This window comes from Canis lupus, chromosome 15 (genome assembly GCF_011100685.1).
Source record: "Canis lupus familiaris isolate Mischka breed German Shepherd chromosome 15, alternate assembly UU_Cfam_GSD_1.0, whole genome shotgun sequence".
NCBI classification, from domain to species: Eukaryota; Metazoa; Chordata; class Mammalia; order Carnivora; family Canidae; genus Canis; species Canis lupus.
In genome coordinates, this window is record NC_049236.1 from 25,224,454 (window position 1) to 25,247,425 (window position 22,972).

A 22,972-nucleotide genomic window follows, 5' to 3' on the forward strand; every position below is an offset into this window, starting at 1 on the left:
ATCATCTACGGTCTGTGTATTCCCTCCGATATATTTGCATCAGCTGCCTCCACCCTCCAGGACGTGAGCCCCAGGCTGGCAGGGATGCTCTTCTCTGTGCCATGCTTTCCCTAGGACCTAAAGTGGTGCCTGGGACACAGCAGGTGCTCGGTCACTAGTGTGAAGGAATTCACAGGGGGCTCCTGTCCTTCCCCGTTGTGGGCATCTCGCAGGACTTCATGGGGGGCTCCTGTTCTAAACATGTTGCGTACGTCCTCCTCTCCCCCGGTAAAACCTGGCTTCTACATGCAGGCCAACCACAGCAGGAGCTGCGCCGCACAAAACACGTTGATCTTTTACAATGCTGGAACTAAAACCAAAACACAGGCTGAATGCCAAGAACACGTTGAGAGGCTGCGCGGTAGCTGAAGAGCCATTTGAGTGATTTTTATGAGATTTTCAAAGATGATGTTGATTGTGAACTCTCAATGAATGTGGAAACTTGAAATCTTCTCTCCTTATCCCTGACGTGCATCCCCCTGGATCTCTTGGTTCTTTCGGTCTCTCTACTAGAGGATCGGAGACAGTGATCACAGTGACCTGGGAGCTCTATTCTTTTTTTTTTAAGATTTTATTTATTTATTCATGAGAGACACAGAGAGAGGCAGAGACACAGGCAGAGGGAGAAGCAGGCTCCCCATGGGGAGCCTGATATGGGACTCGATCTCAGGACCCCGGGATCATGACCTGAGTCACAGGCAGGTGCTCAACTGCCGAGCCACCCAGGTGTCCCTGGGAGCTCTATTTTTAAATGAGTTCATATTCTCATGAAATTCGGAGTCACTAGGTAGCTGGCTGGGTGTCTTACCAAGTGTTCATACGTAGAAGTGACAACAAATCTAATAGAATAAGCCTATAAGGGGATCCCTGGGTGGCACAGCGGTTTGGCTCCTGCCTTTGGCCCAGGGCGCGATCCTGGAGACCCGGGATCGAATCCCACATCAGGCTCCCGGTGCATGGAGCCTGCCTCTCCCTCTGCCTATGTCTCTGCCTCTCTCCCTTTCTCTCTCTGTGACTATCATAAATAAATAAAAAAAAAATTAAAAAAAAAAAAAAAAAGAATAAGCCTATAAAATAAACCTTTGGGACAGCTGCTACTCAGCTCTACATTCTAAATAAGATGCATTTGCTATGTATTATCAAGAAAGCAGTATAACTCTAAACTTCTCTGCTTGGCTTCTTTGCAGGCCTCAGAGTACTCCGAAAGACACAAACTAGATAATAAAGTGCATTTTCTGAATCCGTTCAGACTTGACTGAAAAATTTTCCATGGTTTTCAAAAAAATGACCCCTAAAAGGGCATATACCTCCCTCTCAAGAGGCAATTTACCCTATAAAAGATTTCTTTTTAAAAAAATGACAGAAGTGGGGCACCTGGGTGGCTCAGTAGTTGAGTGTCTGCCTTTGGCTCAGGTTGTGATCCCGGAGTCCTGGGATCAAGTGCCACATCGGGCTTCTCCCTCTGCCTGTGTCTCTGCCTCTATCTCTGTCTCTCATGAACAATAAATAATTTTTTTTTTTAAAAAAGGACAGAAATATTGCAATACTGGAAATAAGAGTACGTGAGAAAATTTAGGATGTGACTAAGGAGCCAAGAAGTGTTCCTCCCCATTAGTCAAGTTTATGAGGGAAAAGAACCCCTGCATTTTGTAATTTAGTTCCCTGTGCTTCTGACTCTGGGTGACTGTTTTGATGTTTGTCAAACATCCTCCCACCACAACGGGAGGAGAACACCAGTGGGAAGGAAATGACAAAAATCACAGGTGAGGCACCTGTCCTGAGAGGGAAAGCGCCCCAGGGACCTGACAGGACAAGGCACGGCCCTGGGGACCAGTGAGTTCACATCAGCCATTGAGAGAGAAAAGCCAGAGTCTGTAAAAGAAAAGTAGCCTACACTTTAAGAAACCTGACTGTGGTCAAGAAATAATTTTAAAGATGAGAATAACTAATCAGCTAAACTAGAATGTGTGCTTTCCCGGGAGACTTTTTCCAGACTCTTTCTGCCTTTACTGTGGCCAGCCTGGTGGGGAGTCTGTTGGGGTCAGAAGCAAGGGCCAGAGCGCCAACTGCACCTCCTCTGTGGGGTTTGGCTGTGATGTTTTTACTTTCGTGGGATCATTGAAACAAATCCCTATCCCTGGAAAAGAGCACCCACTTTTAGCCTCCTCCACAGTTTAGATTTGCTGTTTGTTGTCCAGGGAGTTCCACTGATTGAAGAAAACTAAAATAAGACGGTGGGGATCAGGGAATGTGGTTACATTTTCTTAAATTACGACTTTGAGAAAATGTCTTAACGGGGTTAGTATTGACCACATTTTCCCCAACAGATAAGGCTTGCTAACCATTATCCTTCATCTATCTTACCTTTTTCTCATAGTGTTTTTTTTTTTTTTTTTTTTTTTTTTTGCCAAAGAAAGAGCACATAGTTTTTTAATTATGGTCACAAATAGTTTCCATCATGCTACAAACAGTTTGACATCCTAGACTTCTCTTGAGGACTTCATTTGTTGTTTGAAACCCTATTCATAAAACAGTGGGAAAATAGTGGTGTGTACTTATTTGAATTCAGAGTAATGTTTCGTATGCCTTGAAAATATTGCCCCCTATATCTATCAAAAATAAAGTGGCACGGTGTAAAGTCGTTGAATCACTGTCTTGTACACCTGAAACTTATATATAGCACTGTTAACTGTACTGGAATGAAAATTAAAAAGTTAACAACAACAACAAAAAAATAACCTGGCATGAAAAATGGAACCCACAGAAAGAAATGAACATTTTAGAAATTCACCATCTGCTTGAGCTCAATTAACAAAAGATCCTGCAAAGCCTCCCTTAACATGATCTTCCTGAACTGTTCCCGGAAACAACAGGGTGAATTTACTATCCAATTAAAACTGATAAGAAAGTTGGCTTTGACATTCATTAAATAAACCTGAGATCCTACATCCACTCTGGGACTCTTTGTTTTAAGTTATCTATAATTTTCTTGCTTACAATCAATGCTAATAAATTTTCTACCACAGCAAAGGCAACAGTGGTACAGTTCTATTATTTACTGTGTTGTGTTTTTTTTTTTTTCAATCTACCTCCTGTCATTGACCTTGAGCCCAAATGTTATTTCTTGAGAATAAAAATACCAGTCTTGCCTTTGTGTAATGTAGAGGGCCTCAGCCCTACCTCCATTAGAATTACCAAGGGAGCTTTTGTAATGTGCTGAGCCCTGGGTCTTACCAGATACTCTGATTTTAATTGGTCAAATATGGAGCTCATCATCCTAGTTTTTAAAGTTCCCCAGGTGAATCTAATGTGTAGTAAGGTTGTGAACCACTAGTTTAAAGGCCATTCTGTTCTTGATAGGCTTTGCTTCCATCATTCAGTTGTAGCTAAGCCATTTACTGTGTGATCTTGGGTTTGTACTTTAACCTCTCTTTCAATTCTCTTTTCTGTAGGATAGGGCACTAATACGGCTTAAATCGTAAAATCATTTTGAGAATCCAGTGAGTTACTGAATTTTAAAAATGTAAAATAGTGCCTGAAACATAATAAGTGTGCAATACAGGTTAGCTGTCATCAGCATTATCATCTCAGTTTTTAAAAGCCAATGATAATAATCAGGCTTTGAATTGCTTCCTTATATATAGCTCTTAACCTGTGTTCTTCTGCAACATCTGTGCATTTGTGCTTTCCCTATGCAAGCATACCTCATTTTATTGCCCTTCATTTTATTGCACTCTGCCATTTTTTACCAATGGAAAGTCTGTGGCAACCCTGCATCGAGGAAGCCTATCGGTACCATTTTTCCAACAGCATTTGCTCCATTCGTGCCTCAGTGTCACATATTGGTAGTTCTCACAATACTTCAAACATTTTCTTCATTATGTTTACGGCGATCTGTGTTGTGATCTTTGATTTTATTATTTAAATTGTTTTGGGGGCTCCATGGACTGTGCTCCTGTGAGATGACGAACTTAATGTATGTGTTCTCACTGCTCCATTGACTACCGGTCTTTCATGTCTGGTCCTTTCAAATGGTCTTTCATCTATTTCCTGAGACACAACAGTATTGAAATTAGGCTAATTAGCAACCTCACAGTGATCTTTTTAAGTGTTCAAGTAAAAGGAAGAGTCACACATCTCTCACTTTAAAAGCTAAAAGTGATTAAGGACAGTGTATATAGATTTCTTACCTTTTTCTCAAAGTTTTTTTATTTGCCAAATAGATTTCTATTATGTATATTGGAAGACTTGTTGAAAGCCTCTGAAATAGGCTGGAAGCTAGGTTTCTTGATGTGTTAGCCACGTTGTGGATGCAAAGGAAAAGTTTTTGAAGGATATTAAAAGTACTATTCCAGTGAACACAAATAATAATAATAAAGTGACACAGCTGATATGGAGAAAGTTCTAGTGGTCTGGAGAGGACATGAAACCAGCCCCAGCATTCCCTCAGGCCCAAGCCTAACCTGAAGTAAGGCCATAACTCTCTTCAATTATTGAAGGCTGAGAAGCTGTGAGGAAGCTGCAGAAGAAAAATTTGAAGGTGGCAGAGATTTGCATATGAGGTTTAAGGAAAGAAGCCCATCTCTTGGTCGTGAAGGTGCAAGGTGAAGCAGCAAGTGCTGATGTAGAAGTTGGAACAAGTTTTCTAGAAGATCTAGCTAGGAGAGTTAATGAAGGTGGCTGCCCTAAACAAACTGGTATAGATGAAAGAGCCCTGTTGGAAGAAGATGCCTTCTAGGGCTTTCATAGCTAGAGAAGAGAAATCAATGCCTGGCTTCCAAGCTTCAGAGGACAGGCTGACTCTCTTATTAGGAGCTATTGCAGCTGGTGATGTTTAGTAGTTCCCAGTGTTCACTGACCATTAGGAAAATCCTGGGGCCATTAAGAATTATGCCAACTCTGGGGCAGCCCCAGTGGCTCAGCAGTTTAGCGTCTTCAGCCCAGGGTGTGATCCAAGTCCCACGTCGGGCTCCCTGCATGGAGCCTGCTTCTCCCTCTCCCTCTGCCTGTGTCTCTGCCTCTCTCCCTCTCTCTCTCATGAATAAATAAGTAAAATCTTAAAAAAAAAAAAAAAAAGAATTATGCTAACTCTGTTTTGCCTGTGCTCTGTGAATGGAATAACAAGATTGGATGACAGCACATCTGTTTACAGTATGGTTTACTGAATATTTTAGGTCCACCGTTGAGATCTGTTTAAGAAAAAAAAATTCCTTCACAATATTCCTGCTCATTGATAATGCATCTGGCCACCCAAGAGCTCTGATGGGATGGGCAATGGGATTAGTGTTGTTTTCATTACTGCTAACCCAACATGCATTTTGCAGCCTCTGGATCAAGGAGTCATTTTGACTTTTAAGTCTTATTATTTAGGAAACACATTTCATAGATGTGTTTTCATAGATGCCATAGATGGTGATCCCTCTGATGGGTCCGAGCAATGTACACTAAAAACTTTCTGGAGAGGATTCACCATTCTAAATACCATTCAGAACACTTGTGACTTGTGGGAAAAAGTCAAAATGTCAACAGTAATAGAAGTTTGGAAAAAGTTGATTGCAACCCTCAGAGATGACTTTGAGGAGTTCAAGAGTTCAATAGAGGAAGTAACTGCAGATATGGTGGGCATAGCAAAAGAACTAAAATTAGAAGTGGAACCTGAAGATATAACTGAATTGTGGCAATCTCATGATTAAACCTGAATGGATGAGGAGTTGCTTCTTATGGATGAGCAAAGAAAGTAGTTGCCTGAGATGGCATCTACTCCTGATGAAGATGCTCTGGAGATTGTTGAAATGGGAACAAAGTATTTAGAATATTGCATGAGCTTAGTGGATAAAACTGAAGGGGTGGCACCGCTTGAGAGCATTGACTCAAGTACTCGAGACAGTTCCATCGTGGGTAAAATTTTATCAAACAGCATCACATGCTCCAGAGAAATCATTTGTAAAAGGGAGAGTCAGTCGATACTGCAGACTTAATTTTTTGCCTTATTTTAAGAAATTGGCACAGTCACCTTCAGCAGCCACCACCCTCATCAGTCAGCAAAAAGATTATGACTCACTAAAAGCTCAAGTGATGGTTAGCATTTTTTTTAGCAATAAAGTACTTTTTAATTAAGGCATATACATTGTTATTTTTTCCTTTAGGCATAATGCTATTGCACACTTAATAGACTGCAGGATAGTGTAAACATAACTTTATATGCACTGGGAAACCAAAAAATTCATTTGACTCATTTTACTGCGATATTCACTTTATTGCGGTGGTCTGGAACCGAACCCACAATATCTTTGAGGTATGCCTGTATTATAAAACTCACTGAAACTTTTGCTTTTTATTTAAATGTTGTATGACCTGGCACAAACTAACTCAATTTTCTCATTATATCTGTTGCACAGAGTTTGTGTGAAAATTAATTTTAAAAATTGAATGACACATAGTAAGCACTCAATGAATGTTACTATATTGCTTTTATTAGGTACTATTGCTATTCTTAGCTGTGGTGTCTCAGAAGACAACTAATTCACAGTATGGCAGATATATTTTTGTATTCTGTATGTGCTTGTAACCAAACTAAGCTATCACATAGACATAATAAGCACTTGGAAACTAAATCAAGTTCTAATCACCTACTCTCTTTAGCCATCATGGTGCCTAGCTATGACGTATAAGAACAGAAACATAAGCCATAAAATCCTTAAATTTTAAATCCTTAAAATCTCTAGTCTCATCCTGAGAATCACTTTGAAGTATTGCATGGTGGCAAGCCAAAGAAGATCCTTGAAATTCCAAATGCTGACCTCTTATAAGTCACGACCTTTCAGTAGGCAGTGCTAACTCTTGGGGTTTGCAATCATATATCTTGACTTGGTAAAGGTATAATAAGGAGTTGGCTTGTCAGTATTAAAAAAAGGGGGACAGATTTTTATGCTTTGTGTTTCTGTATATGTTCTTTCTACTATGTACATTTTCTAGAAATCAATGTATATACACTAGGTTATAGTCAGCATGGGCTCAAGGGCTTGAACTTCAGTTGTAATAGGAGACATGTAGAGAAAAAAGCATTTTCTTGTCTCCATATTTAGCATTTTTATGCTTTTATTTTCACACCAAATTCTTGATAATATATTTTAGAAAGACTATGCACAGTCCTAATATACTGTAAGATTGTTACCATGGTTTAGATGTTTTAAGGGTGACATTAAGATATCTAATTTTCAGAAGCGTTAGAAGGGGAAGGTTTGATGTAGGTATACTTCCCTATATTTAGTCTGTGTCTTGAAGAAATTACTTCAATCCGTGCGCTGAGTAAAGGAGAAAAGAAAGAAACCAATTACAGTTGGAGAAATCAAATGAAGTATAATCACTACAGTACTTTATTCTAACATCACATCCTACTAAAGAGTGTCACATTCATGCCCTTTAGAGAGAAAACTCATTTGCTGTAATTTAATATTGAAGTTTCTATTTCCATTATTATGAATTAAGAGTCATGCAGCTGACATATCAAAGTCGTCTGCAAAAAGTTAACCTGCTTCAATACGATGGTTCTTTAAGACCAACTCTTTCTCTGGAATTCTCAGTTTGTGAATGGTGCCATCATCTTACCTAGGCAATGAAGCAGGAGACTTAAAAAGCAGCCCCAAGTCTGCCATTTTGCTAGGGATTTCATCTTTCATTTCTCAAATCTGCCTTCCCCTACTCTATCTCTGCCAACCCTACCCTCATACAGATCCGCAGTATGATCCTACCATTGTACAAGTTGTCTGCTTCCTTCTTAGACCTATTTCTTAGGTTCTTGGAGAGTGGTACTTCTAGCATGTAAATCTGGTCATATTAATTTCCTGAACGAAGTCCACACTTGTCAGATTCCTCTTATGCCCAGTACTCCAAGACTTCCTTTCGTACTCTGAGACTCTATTGAAATATTCATAAAATCAGCAAATACATTCAGTCATATCAGATATAACGCAAGACCTCAAATCCTGTGATTGCCAAATAAAGTTACATTTCCTTTAATATATGACTGAACTTAACCTTTCACATAATTTCAGAGTTTTCCCCCATAAAATGGTTGTCTGTTTTCCAGAAGTCTCTGGGTGGTTTCTTAGTTACTATATAAGCCTTTCTAGGGGCAGCCTGGGTGGCTCAGTGGTTCAGCGCCGCCTTCAGCCCAGGGCCTGATCCTGGAGACCCAGGATCAAGTCCCATATCAGGCTTCCTGCATGGAGCCTGATTCTCCCTCTGCCTGTGTCTCTGCCCCCCCCCCCCATGAATAAATAAATTAATTAATTTAAAAAAAAAAAGCCTTTCTCTGTCCAAACCCTCCTTGCACTAAAGCCCAGCACCTCCTTTCACTGCTCCTTTCCCATCTCTTTTCCCAGCATGCCATGCCTCAAATCCCCTTCCTTAACTACCTTTTGCTCAAGTGACTCTACTCTTTGACTTGTAGGTAAACTTAGTAAGAGGTGCTGGAATATGACCGAAGGTCATTTGAAAGAAAAAAAATTAACTCAGGGTATTACCATCATTTTATCAAATTTTACCTGATTGATGAACATTACATGTTTCTCTTTTTTTTCTTCCTAACTTCTGTTATAAACAGTGTTACAGTGCTACTTTTATATTTCCTTAGAAGTTATTATGATCCACATTCCCACCAACACCATTGCTGATATGAATAATATCCATCTTTTATATTATCATCAGCATGAAGAGCAAAAGTTACTATCCATTGTTTAAAGTTGCATCTTTCTGACTACTACTGAGTTAACATATCTTAGATATTCATAAATTAATCCTTTACCAGTCTCTGAGACTTGCCTCTCATAGATCTTTTGCCCATTTTTTTCTGCTGGGCTTTCTTCTTATCAAGATACCTGTCTTTTCCACCATGACATGTGAGTTTCCTCTCTTGCTGAAAAAGGCCTCTCTCACACGAAGATTTTGTTTTGTTTTTTAATTTTCAGTTTAGATTTTTAATTCATGTGGAATTTATTTTTTTATGGTTTTGGGTCAGAGTTCATAGATGTTGCACAGCTATTAAGAACATACTCTGTTTATAAGATGTCATCTGGAAACAGATATATGATTAGTGAAAATGCAAGATGTAGATTTGTCACTATATTTTAACACCCCCAGTTTATACACTCAGAGGAAGGGGGATGAAAGGATAACTAAGTGAAAATAAGAAAATAAATTTTAAAAGGGTCAATAAGAGAGAAAAAGTAGTAACATATACATATTGGTTTGGATGGGAAGGAAAAAATGGAAATTATGAGCCTTCTTTGGAAAAACACATTTGTGTTCCTGAAAGAACCACTCTTCTCACAGGGCAGCCCCAAAGAGCCTCCTATCTTCATGGTTGCCGCTATACTGTAGAGATGACCCTGCCTTTTGCCTATTCTGCAAAAAATATTTTTTTTTTTGCAAAAAAATATTTTTGCAGAATATCTCCTACACAAAAAACAGGACTAACAGCTCCCAGCCTCAAACAGAGTCTTAGGGCCTCCATTTTCTATTCTGTTGCTCTTCCATCCCTAAGAGCATGGGCCTCTTTTGCATGGTCACAGCTAATTGCACACACGCCCCTGCCCTAATGTATGGAGCCTAAAAGAAAAGCAGTTCAGGGTAAGGATTTCTTTTTATGCAAGTTATACATGTCCTTTCTACTCACGTTTCATTGATGAGCACTTAAGCACATGAGCAAACCTAGCCATGAGCAAAAGTGGGAAATATTGCTTGTGGCTTTCAACTATGTACCCAGAAAGAAGGGAAACCCAGATTGTACTAGGGGAACAATCAGCAGTCATCACCATATTATTTACATGATTTTCATTGTTTACTCTTGCTTTGCTATTCTATCTTACGAGTTTCTATTTATAATAGGTTGTTTTGCTTAAATAAAAATATTATCCATGTTTTTGCTATTCCTGTGATTAAAAAAGAACCATTTTATCCTGGATCCCTTATCAGGCATCTCTCTGAACTACTATCAAGTTGTATTTATGACAACTGTAAAGAGACAAGAAAAACTTGGGTTTCTCTGGTCTCAAGAAATACATAAGGGGCAAAGTTAAGTGAAAGCATAAAGCATTCACCCCTCTATGACTATGCACATGGCTATTTGCAGACTGACTTGAAATTAAATGGTGGTAATGTGGCAGGATTTTTAAGATAAATGTGTTAAATACCAAAGCTTTGAGGATCCCCACATTGTCTCTTGGGAGGCATGTGAATAACTGTTGCTAGTTCAGGGGTGTAGGGATATGTGTGTGTGTGTGTGCGCACGCGCACGTGCGAGCACGCGCACACATTCATCAAAGTCTATTTTACCTTGGGAACATGTGGAATAGTTAAACAAGTAATGAATAATGAAACATTACAGAAGATAATCTTTGCAAATGTAAGATGCACAGTTAAATTTATTGTCATCAAGTCTGTAAAATTGTGTTTTAAATATTATATTTTTATATCTTCAACCGTGGCAGAGCTTTCCTGAAAAAGAAGAAAAGGAAAAGAGAAAGTAAAACACAACCCTTCAGACATCTCCAGACATTTCCATTTCCTTTGTGCCTGAGAGTTGAAACTGCCAAGTTCACCGAATGAAACACTACCTCCAATGAATCCCCAAATGTATCATATAAAACAGGGAAGAAAAGGCACTAAAATATTTTTATAACTCTTGCTTCAAATTTTTTCTGTGTATTAAATAAGTTGTCAGCTTATTGTTGGGTTTGTTTCTGCTGTGAGAGTCTTGAAAAGTAGCAAGGGATTGTGATCGATGGGTTTATGCTAAGCTTTTACCCACTAAATCTCTGCAGAGGCAACTCCCCTCCTGTTCCTCTTGCCTGAACAAAGGGAGAGGTAAATTAAGGTCCAGGAAATGAAGAGAACTTTAATAAGCTCCCTAAAACTAGGGCACTTGCAAGCAGGGAAGGGAGAAGAGACATATTTGGGAAATATGTAGGAGATCAAATGGGCAGCATCTGATGATTCCTTAATAGGGGCATGGGAGTAAGGAAGAGAGAGGAGCTTGTAGGTTGGATGACCAAGTGGATTCCAGCACTTGTTTAAATAGGGATCTTGAAGGATGAACATATCAATATGGAAGATAATGCATTTAAGTTGGATGTCCTGAATTCCTATAGACAACTAAATATGAGCCTGAAGATTAGGGGAGAATCAGGACTGGAAATCCAAGTTTGGAAGTCATGGCAAAACTCAGAACACAGAATAAATGGTCTGAACCTAGAGTTCTTGGAAAGATAGCACTTCTTTGATTTCCAAACTTGATATATTAGTTTCAAAAGATACGTTTACAAGGATGACTGAGATTCAAGAGGTGGGATGATTATGCACATATATGTGTACATATGTGTACATATGTGTCTGTGCTCATATGTACATGTGTGTTTAAGCTGGAGCCTGCAGTATTGGCTGATGGATTTGAAGTAGGGTGTGAGAGAGAAAAGTCAAGGAGACACCATGTTTTTTATCCTGAGCAATTTTAGAAGGATGGAGTTGCTATATCCTGAGCTGGGAAAGACTTCCCAAGGAGCAGGTTCATTGAGTAAGTGAATGAGTGAAAGAAATAAAGAATGAATGATTTTTAATAGAAATGCAGCTTTAAAACTTTATCACAGCGACTTAACTGATGATAATGTGTTTGAAAGCCTTACTAGACCGTTGTAATGAACAAACTAATTTACATTTAGTAGCTTCCCATTTGCATGTAAGCCATGCATTATAAAGTAGTTGGCCTTGCAAGTAGGTTAAATATGCCTCCAGGAAACCCTCTTCACAATATTAATTTGCTTAACAAGCTCTTTCTTCTTAGATATTAGAAATGGAAATTTAAACTCAGATGAGGAAGACTGCCTCTAGATCTGAAGTCAGACTGATGACTTCTTACTATTATAAAAATTTGACATCATGAGCACGTATGTGATTGAGATGAAAACCCTGCAAATGTCACAGATGTACCCCTTTGAACCAACACAAATACCAGTTGCTTTTACTCAATTCACTTTACAGGTACTTCACAGATTATTCAAATATGTCTTTTACATATCAGAGAGTTTACAGTTCCTACTTTTTAGAGTCACAGTTTGAAATAATAGGTTCCATGCCAATTTAGGAAGCTCACCATTGGCATCATCCACCAAAGTACAAGTGGTCTTACCATTGTGAGAGATATGGAGCTCCCAATGAAAGACCACGTGTAGGGGCTCCTTCATTCACTAAAATCCTTACGATATGGTTTTGAGTGATCTTTGCAGTCTTATCTTCCATTTCTTTTTCCTTTGCTCTCTGAGCACCTATCAGCCTGGTTTTCTATCAAGGTCTTGAACATTCCATGCTCAGTCCCAACTCACAGCTTTGAACTTCTACTTCTGAGTGAAGGTACCTCTGATGAAGATCTCTTAATTTCTCTCATTTATGTGATCTCAACTTGGCAATCATTATCAGGAAACCTCTGAACCACTTTACTCCCTTATACTTTGCTTCATATTTGTAGTTCTTACCATAGTTGATGTTTATTTACTTGTGTGATTATTTGATTGTTTATTTCCCTGAAAGAGTGTAGGCTCCACGAGGACAGAATCTATGGTTGTTTAGTTCAAAGTGCATCCGTTCCACCAATGCAGTGTCTGTCCCTGGGGAGCACTTACTAAATAGTTATTGAATAAATCTGTAAAAATAGGGATCTGCCTGAAGTCACACACCTAACTAGTGGCACAGCCAAGGTTTCAATTTAGACTACTGGTCATCTAGAGAGAAATTAGGGATAGAGGAGTTTCAGTTTGATTCTGTGTCCTGGAAAGGGTATACTGAAGTTATTTAAAAGTAATTATCACATTGGTTATCACATTTACCCTCCACTCAAGTTGGTCAAACTAATAACTTCAGTTACCTTCACTTTTCCTTCCTTTTCTTCACCCTTGATCAGCAGATCACTATATCGTACCAGATTAGGATTAATCCCAAATGACTTGATCTAATAGTTCTTCATTTCTCTTTTCATTGCCTGAGCTTAGGTTTCCTAATTCCTTACATGAAATCTTTAAGAGGTCTCTAACTACTCTCTCTGCCTCATATCTCAGTCCCTCAAATCTATTCTTCAGTCTCGCGACAAGAATTGCATCTTTCTAAACACAGTACTTTCAAATTACTATTAAAAGTACTCTCTGACTTCTCATTGCTGATAATCTTTTCCCATAGTTTTTGCTAGAGACAAAGCCATTTTTCTAACAAAAGTTTTAGCAGAACCAAATATGTGAAAGATGCACATATTTCCTCCTTAGGAAAGGATGTTCTATGCCTTGTCTCACTGCTTACAACCATAGTACGACAAGGTACTAGCTGTTACTACCTTCCAACCCCCAGTGCTACTTGCCATCCAAAAACTCAACATACTCTAAAATTCCATATAATTTACCCTTTATTCCTTTGAAATTCATCTGCTCATACATCCTGCCCTGCTCTTCTCCAGCTGCATGAATTAATCCTTAAAAATCTATCTCAAATATTTCTGTGTATTGTAGTATTGTTTCTATTAACAAGGAAAATAGAAACAACCTAAATACCCACTGAGGAGACTTGTTAGATTAGGGTATTTCATATCTTTTTAATGAATTCAGAGTAAATTAGACACTGTCAAATTTTTAATGATGTATTTAATGAATATGCTCTATGAAGAGAGATCCATTTCTTTTGCTGAGAGGTAGTGATTTTGCTTCATAATCATCAGATTCTCTTAAAGCCAATATCCTTTTATAAGGGTTCAATATTTTTTCAGACTTTTCTACTTTGCAAAAGAATGAAATATGACATACTTTCTCAACTATTTCCCAGGGAGCTCCTAATTTCTTGATTAAAAGCTTAATTTCATTCTCTTTTCTTACACAGTAGGTGTTATTCTTTGGAATTTATGGTAAAGATTTATAACAGTAATGAAATTTTCCAAACTGAATAGAAACAACCCCATAGGCAAAAAAATGAGTACAATTTAATTTTTTTCTATTATAAAAGTCTTACTGTGTACAATATTGACACAGTCTACTCATTTTGGATTTTAAGTGTACACTTGTGATTTAGAGTCAACATTTAAACATATGCTGTTTTGAATTTCTTTGTGCTACTATTAATAAATTTTACTTTTTCCTAGAGTCCAAATTCCTCCAGCATTAGGAAGGAAAAAGAAATATATTTGCGTATATGCTCTATGCACAGTTATATATGCACAGATATTTATGTTTCCTCAGATGCCTCTTGAGAGTAAGCTAGATTAAGAGATTCTCCAAGGCCTATTACTGTTCTTCTTCAACTGAAGAATTCACAAAACAGAATTTATATTCCGCAAATCACTAGAAAAAAATATTGTTGATTTTTTTCCAGTTTTAGATTACCCTCCTCTTATAAACAATGTATGTATGTATGTATTTATGTGTGAGTGTGTGCATGCATGCTAAGGAAGTACCATCTCAAAGTTTGCAAATTACCACTGAAATATTGCAGCTTTTTTTTTTTTTTTGGTAACATGCTGCAAAATAATAACTAACATTTCTGTAGAGTTTTTCACATTTGCATATTGTTTGCATACCTACTCTATTACTTATTCTTCATAATATCCAATAAGAAAAATGATAGCTGTTTCTGCTGGGGTTTTTGTTTGGTTAGTTTGGTTTGGGTTTTCATACAAGAAACTGACGTGGGCAACGTTGGGTAATTTTTCCAGAGTAATACAGGTGGGAAATGGGAAGGTAGGGATTAAAGACCAGATCTTCTATTGCTAATCCAGAGCTGTTTCCACTTGCCATTTTGAAGATATATGTATAGACCTATATAGATAGATATAGATATGGCTTTTGGTACATTTATCTTAAAACATTTCCTCCTCTTTTGGAAATAAATTTATCAACCCCTTTATAATCTAAGGTGTTTCTCCTATTTCCAGCAAGAATGATCTGTCTGAACAAAGTGTAATTATGTAGATAAAACATCATGGAGAAAAATCCTATTGTTAATGCTCCCTAAACTAGTGTATATGGACCTATATTTTACTATATTTTACTATCTAGAAAATGTTTTTTGTTTTTTGTTTTTAACTAACAAATGCTAGTAAGAATAGGCTGCAATTAAGGTAATCTTTTCATCTCTAACACCTAATAAACACTGAAAGTAGCTCTTACGAAACCTCTGGAACCTAATCTCAGAAAGTAAGCATGGTTCTACCTGCACATATCGATGCTTCTAATTGATTAATCAATTATTTTGTTATTGAATTGCTTTAGCAACATTATAATTCATGTTTAATAATATTGATCACATTTTAATCAATCCTCATTCAATAGGACATCATGGAAAGCAAATTTATAAATGTATAAGTACATTAAAATAACAGGCATTTAGCATGATTGCTAGTGACATTATTTTGCAAAGATAAAACTTCAATAGAATATTTGGTATAATTAAATAATCTTGAACAGCAGTGTTTTGTTTCTCAATACCTAAGCAGTATAATTTTAACCATACTGTTTGCGAACAGTGGACCGACTATAAAGATACATATTTTCTTTTTCTTCAAGTAGATATTTATTTTTATTCTGAGTACATGAAGAAATAAAAGCTAAATTAAGAATAATTTTATGACCCAAATGCTTTTTAGTATGTTTCAGAAAAATCATACAAAATTCATGTTGGTGCAAATAGATTTTCTCTATTTGTCAATACTCTGTCTGTCATTATCTCTATCTTTTAGTCAACCATATGCCCTTAAATTATGGTTATAGGGTCTTGTCAACCCAATGTACCCAGATGCTTATGACAAGCATTATGAACAACTACCTATGTTTACCAAAATGAAAACAGGCACCGTCATAATAAATTGGAATAGTAGAGTGGAAATGGAGTGGAAAACTGGGGTTTGGGCCCAGAAATACTGATTACTGGTTGTGTTACCCTGAACTACCTACTTTATCCTTCAAGATCCAAATATCTCTGGTCACCTGCAAGGATGAAATGAAACCATGTAAGTGAATGTGCTTTGAACGATTTAAAAGTAGCAAACAAATGTAAAGTACCTGCAGTATAAATAATGACATCATGATGATGATGGTGATAGACTTTTTGACCCATTAGGAAACTAAGACTAAAGAAGATATAGAGGCTTTATGTACAATACATACTAAGTAGCTGCATTGAGATTGAAAATGATTTTCCATGTAGAAGTTAACAGCCAGCTAATGCTGTTTTCACTTAGGAAATTACATGTAGAAAGCAGATAACAAGTTAATATTGTATGAATAATTCCTAAATATTTCAGCTGACAGTAATCCATAAGTGACTGGGTTTTATTGACATTTGTTCTTTGCATCTGGGTACAACTTTGCCCCTTGCAGTCCCTTAGAGTGCATATGTGCTTGTAGGTGCATTTGTCCTCACATGAGAAAAAGTTTGATTTGAGGTAGCCAACAAGGGAAGTAGGACATGAATCCCTTATCCATTCTGTGAACCTCAGTCCTGACAGCACAGGAAGTAGGCTATTTTTTTTTAACTCTTTCTGTAGGTGAAGAAAGGAACAAATATATGTGTTCTGTGAAGTAGCAGTACTTGCTACTCTAATTTGCTGCTTAGTGATAAAGAGAGAGAATAGATGAAGGAAATTCCCTTGTTCTCATTTTGTGGGTCTGAAATTAGTTTTTATCTCAGCAAGAGGGAGAATTGCTCTGCTGACAACAAAATATGAAACTAAAATTTCCATGAACTGTAAGAAAGGGATTGTGCCAAAATGCAAAGTAGTCAAGCATGTGATAAGTGCTATTTATTTATTTATTTATTTATTTATATGGGGGGAGGGGTAGAGGGAGAGGAAGAGAGAATCTTAAGCAGACTCCATGCTCAGCACAAGAGAACCCAGCACGGGGCTCCATCCCACAACCCCTAGGATCATGACCTTAACTGAAATCAAGAGTTGGACACTTAAACCACTCAACCACCCAGGTACCCCCATGCTCTTTTTAAATTTTTTTTATTTGAGTATAGTTACACTCATTATTCCGATAGTTTTAGGTATACGTCATAGAGATTCAAGTTCTCTATACATTATGCTGTAGTTACCACAAGTGTAGTTACTATCTGTCACCGTATAAGCCTATTACAGTACCATTGATTTTATTTCCTATGTTGTGCCTTTTATTCCCATGATGGTAAGTGTTCTTATAAGAAAAGCACTATGTACTTCTTTTAAGGTACTACATATTTTTTGATAAATAAACTTTGGTTGTGTAGTGGTTCTCAATTATAAGCTAAACAAAGTAGAGTCCTGCCAAAAGTGGATAATATTCCAGGAGGATGTCAAAGTGTTCTCTGTATGCTTTTATTTGTTTATGTTGCTTTTCTATATTTGCTACTTCTTCCCTTTGAAACCATTCTGAGAGCAAGATCCACTTTCCTTCCCCTGTTACTTAGAATGGTATAATTTACAGGATTCAGGCTACATAGTCATGAACCAGCTCTTCATTCATATGCTCTTGAATTTTGAAGCCAACTCTTAAAACTGTCAAAATTTCAATGACTTTCATTGTAATCACAAAGATTCCTACTTCTTGTCAGCATAACAGACCACAGCAATTCTCTCCTCAGGTAGAGGATAAAATAATATTTTTCCTTTGTTGGGCTTTCAAGAGGACGAGAATAACCATTCTTTCAAAAAAAGTAATGGGTAGGGGTTAAGGAGCAAAGCAAAATCAAAGAAGAAAGAAAACTTTGAACTGGACTTTGGGATTCTCAATGGCAAGTCACCTGTAGGAGCAGGGTTATCCTGAGTATGGGGTTCAATAGCGGCCTTGCCTTCTGGTTAATGAATCTTGTGCTTGCACCAAGGTGGTAAAACAGAGCTTATAAGTGTAAGTGAGTCAGGACCCTCAAGGCAGAATGTGGTAGTTTTAGGTTGGTGGTATTTTCTATTTGTAGATGCAAGTCCTCTCTGGAGAAAAGCATCCCTAATTCAGTCCTTCTGGATTCCTCAGATTAAGATCAAACAATTCATTAGTTAAAGAAAACTCAAAGATCACTAAGGCCCCAAGGAAGTAACCACAAGTGAGAGCCCGCAAAAACAAAATATTTAAACCTTCAAAGACTACAGATACTGAAATGTCAGAAACAGAACACAGGATTGCTTTGTATGAAATATTTAAGTAGATAATAGGGTGGTCTTGAAAAGGAAAGAATTCTTGAATTCAAAGCCCAAGGGGTAAATTAAATAGATTAGTCACAAATGAGAATATTAATGGAATTTAAGATACCTAGACTGCCATTCAGAAAAGAAAAATGAGGGGGATGCCTGGGTGGCTCAGGGGTTGAGCGTCTGCCTTTGGCTCAGGGCATTATCCTGGGGTCTGGGATCAAGTCCCATATCAAGCTCCCTGTGGGGAGACTGCTTCTCCCTCTGCCTATGTCTCTGCCTCTCTCTCTGTGTCTTTCATGAATAAATAAAAATATTTTTAAAAAGGGAAAATGAAGAATACAAAAGTTAAGAAAACTGGAGAATACAATGAGAATATGTAATATCTATTCAGAGCCCCAGACATTAAGGATAGCATAGTGAATATCCAAGAATTTTCTAAGATAATTAGAAGATGTACAGCACAATATGTCCCAAATTGAATACATAGAAATCTATATGCAGGCTCAGCATGGTGCATTATAGGAAACCAGAAGCAAATGATAACCTAAAAGCAGCCAGAAAGAAAACCTACCTATGAAGGAAAGCTAGTTTGACCAAGATCACATAAAATTAATGCAACCCTGAAAGACACAAGATAATGAAATAATTTCTTTAAGATGTTAAAAGAAAATTTCTATAATACTCTTCTAGCATCCAGGAATATTTTTCAGCAATGATGGTAAAATAAAGACACATCATATCATCAAAAATTGAAAAACATGGGATCCCTGGGTGGCGCAGCGGTTTGGCACCTGCCTTTGGCCTAGGGCGCGATCCTGGAGACCCAGGATCGATTCCCACGTCGGGCTCCCGGTGCATGGAGCCTGCTTCTCTCTGCCTGTGTCTCTGCCTCTCTTTCTCTCTCTGTGACTATCATAAATAAATAAAAATTTAAAAAAAATTGAAAAATATTACCGTCAATAATCTTTTACACTAAAGAAACCTCTAAAAAGGAGAAGCTCAGATGCAAGAAGGAGTGGGAAGCAGATAAAACAGCAAACATAGATATAAATCTAAATAAACATTATGTAATCTAATGACAGTGATGATTTTTGTGTGTTTAATGTTGGGTCACAGGATGGTGTGGCATCTCATTCACCTGTGCCTACTTGACTTCAGACATAGGTATATGGCAGGCGGGAATTTCTTCTCTGGAAATGTAGAACTTTTTTTTTTTTTTTTTTGGTTTTGCTAATAGAAGAGCCCAACAGAAGCATGGTGTTACGATATATTTAAAATACAACACCTAAACACATAGAATATACTAACATTTTGTAGTAAAGATGCATAATAATAAACAATGAAATCTGTGCTTGTGAACATCATGGAACTTTCTAAGACTAACCATTGCCATTAACTTCCATCTACCTCTGTGCTTCCTAACCCAACCACTAGTCTCTCCCCACAAGAGATAATCACTATTTGAATCACCACACTGAATATTGAAATTTAGTTTGTAACTCTAAAATAATAGAACTGGTTATTATGCTAAATCCATGGTTCTTTTAATTTACTTAACATATACATTTAGTTTTCATTTATTAAATTCTAGTGGACACCAAATAAAATGTGATCAGTATTGTTTTCAGCTAGCCTCTGAAGTACAAGGAGAATTAAGATTCGAAAACACCAACTGCAAAGCCTCTAGAACAATCTAATAACAAAATTAAGAAATGTGTTAATTATTAGAATCATCTTAGGATATGCTTTTGGTGCCTTGCTTGCATTCTTGGTGGAAGTTCCAGAGTCTTCAATAGCAGCTACTTTTGTGCTTAAGGTGAGTTGTTAACAAGTGGAGAATATCTTTTAAAAACCCTAACTTTACTAAAACCGTTATCCTAATGAAAGCCCATTTTTACTAGTATTTGTTAATAAAATTGTCGTATTGTTTTCTCCTTGGTACTGTCACGACTATCTGCGTCACCCCAAAAGCCCAGTTCTCACAAGTCGTCCATTATGCCTAGAATCTAATCCCCATAAAACTCTGTGTATTCCTCTTTTGCCTGCATCAGCTATCACCTTCCAACTCTTGAAATATTTTACTGACTTGGTCTCCTAGGGGAGCCCTCTTGCCTGGTTGCTGTTTCCTGAAACTCACAGTTTCACTCAAACATCCCATGACCTGACTGCCATCTCCACTTGTGGCACCAACATCCCAAATGCTCCAACCACACCCAAGATCTACAGTCCATAGAAATCACCAGCGTTTCAGTGTCCTAGACCACATTATGCCTCACATACCTCCTTATTTAAATAAATGCCAAGATCAGTCATGATAATCATTCCTTTGCTTGTTTTTGCCTCATCATGTTTTTTTTTTTTTTAAGATTTCATTTCTTTATTCATGAGAGAGAGAGAGAGAGAGAGAGAGGCACAGACACAGGCAGAGGGAAAAGCGGGCTCCATGCGAGGAGCCCGATGTGGGACTCGATCCTGGGACTCCAGGATCATGACCTGGGCCAAAGGCAGATGCTCAACCACTGAGCCACCCAGGTGTCCCTTTGCCTCATCATACTTGTCGGCCACATCAACACCTGGCTACATCCATCTTTGGATGGATGCATCTTGCTCCATGTCTGCATCTTGAAACTAGACATAGCTAGAGAAAAACACAACTTGCTTTAAAGTTCAATAACACTGGCCTCAGGTGAGCCCTCAGGGCTGGATGGCAATCATGTTATCATTTTTTAGCTCATTCTTTCTGATATTTTTCTAGATAACCTCACACTTTACTCATATAAAATTTCCAACATCTTTTTCCCCGTCATCCCACTCAACTGACAGCCTTGCATCCTTTTTCATTGAGAATGCAAACGTAATTAGAAGTTTCACAAGTTTCCATCTTCACATCTAACCATCCATTGGCATTTGTGCCTTTAACTGATACTTTTTTCCCATTGTTATAAACTGTCTATACTTCTAGCTCAAAGCAGCCTCTTCAATTTCTTCTCTAGATTCCTTAACTGTTGAAGGACATTAGTCCCACAGCTACTTGCCTCCTGTCTCTCTCTCTCTCTCTCTTCTCTCTCACTCCCTCTTTTTCACTGTCTCTCCTGTATTAACAGATTTTTCCTTCCTACTGAAATATCCCATCGACATTTAAACATGATGTTATCACTCCCCAAATTGAAAAACAAAAAGTCTCTCAAGCCTGTTTATGCCTCTAGCTACCACTCCATTTTCCTCCTTCCCTTTATAGCATAACTTTCCATTTTCATTTGAACCTCTTCCAAGCAGGCTTTTTCTCCAGTGATGTCACCAAAGCTCCTCTTGTCAAAGTTACTGGAACAACACTCAACAACATTAAATCCATTTGTTCTCAGTTCTAATTTTACTTGTCCTATCAGTAGCATTTGACACAGCTGATTACTCATTCCTCCTGGAAACACTTTCTTCACTTAGTTTCCAGATTTTTAGCTCTGGTTCCTCCTAACCTTCATCCCTCTGGCTTGTTCTTTCCCATCTATCCAATCTCTTGACCTTGATTTTTTTTTCTTTTTTCTTGACCTTCTTTTCCCTATATTGTCACTTTCTCAGATATCTTATCCTCTCTCGTGGCTTTAAATAGCATTGATATACTGATGGCTCCCAAATTTAAATTTCCAGCTGGGGTCTTTTCTTTGGACTCCAGACTAATCTACCCGGCATTTAACTTAGTATCTGCACTAGTACAGACCCCTCAAGCTACTAGTTCAGAATGGAAGTCATGATCTTCTTCCCACACCTTCTCATCCTGTAGTCTTTCCCACTACAGCAAATTGCTTCATTCTTCTAATTGCATGAGCCAACTTCCACTGCTCCTTTCCTTGTCAAAGACATCACCGTCATTGCTGATCTATAATATAGCAGTTGACTCCTTCATTAGTCTGCTTTTGATACAACATTCAAAACATGTCAGACCAACGAGTGATCACAAGCGGTGATCCTTGTGCAATTTACTCCATCGCCTCCTTCATTTCTACACTCAAATGCTGTCTTCTCTTAAGACCTTTAGAGATCTTCTTGTTTAATATTGTATAGGAGGGTTCAGCATACTTCTGTTGTAGCAGACCAGGCAGTAAATATTTTAGGTTTTGCAGCCATGAAGTCTCTCTACAGCTACTTAGTTGTGCTGTGGTAACACGAAAGCAGCCATAGATGATACATACATGATTAAGTGTGGCTTTTTTCCATAAAAATTTATTTATTTTATTTATGGGCATTGAAATTTGAATTTTATGTAATCTTCATGTGCTGTGATTTTTTTTTTTTTTTTTTTTTTTTTAGTAAAAGGGCTAGGCTAGATATCGCTCCCAGGCTATAGTTTGTTGACTGGCCTCCTTTCATACATCCCTTCACCCTTTTCTTTGCTGTATTTTTTAATATACTATATATCACAATATAATATACTATATATTTGGCTCATATTTTTGTGCTTATTATCTATGTCTTAGGAACAAGATACAAGCTCCATGAGGCCCAGGATTTTTAACCATGTTGTGTACTGCTGAATTCCCAATGTAGGTGCTCAAAAATTAAATGTTGAATGAATGAAAAAATATATTTTAAAAAGAAAATGGGCCATGGGGGTTGAAATCATTGAAGAACTCAAATTTATTTTGGAAATTACAGTTTCGAGGAACACAGGAGAGATATCATTTTGACCATTTGCAGCCTGCAAAAGGCTCCATCCATGACTTTCTCATTAAATTCTTCATTATTATG

At 37.6% G+C, this 22,972-nt stretch overlaps 1 protein-coding gene across 3 annotated transcripts in view; it reads left to right on the top strand.

The window, feature by feature from the left end:
* LOC119877031 (protein O-mannosyl-transferase TMTC2) overlaps positions 1-22,972 on the top strand; it is a 387,501-nt gene that overhangs the window by 348,511 nt on the left and 16,018 nt on the right. The window contains exon 12 of one of the 3 annotated variants that reach the window (XM_038558567.1): positions 10,530-10,766. The exons of the other annotated variants lie outside the window; for them this stretch is intronic. Coding sequence (XP_038414495.1) covers positions 10,530-10,568 — 39 coding nt within the window. The 3' untranslated portion in view covers positions 10,569-10,766. Of the gene's footprint in view, positions 1-10,529; positions 10,767-22,972 lie in introns of those variants that run through there. 3 annotated transcript variants of the gene reach the window in all.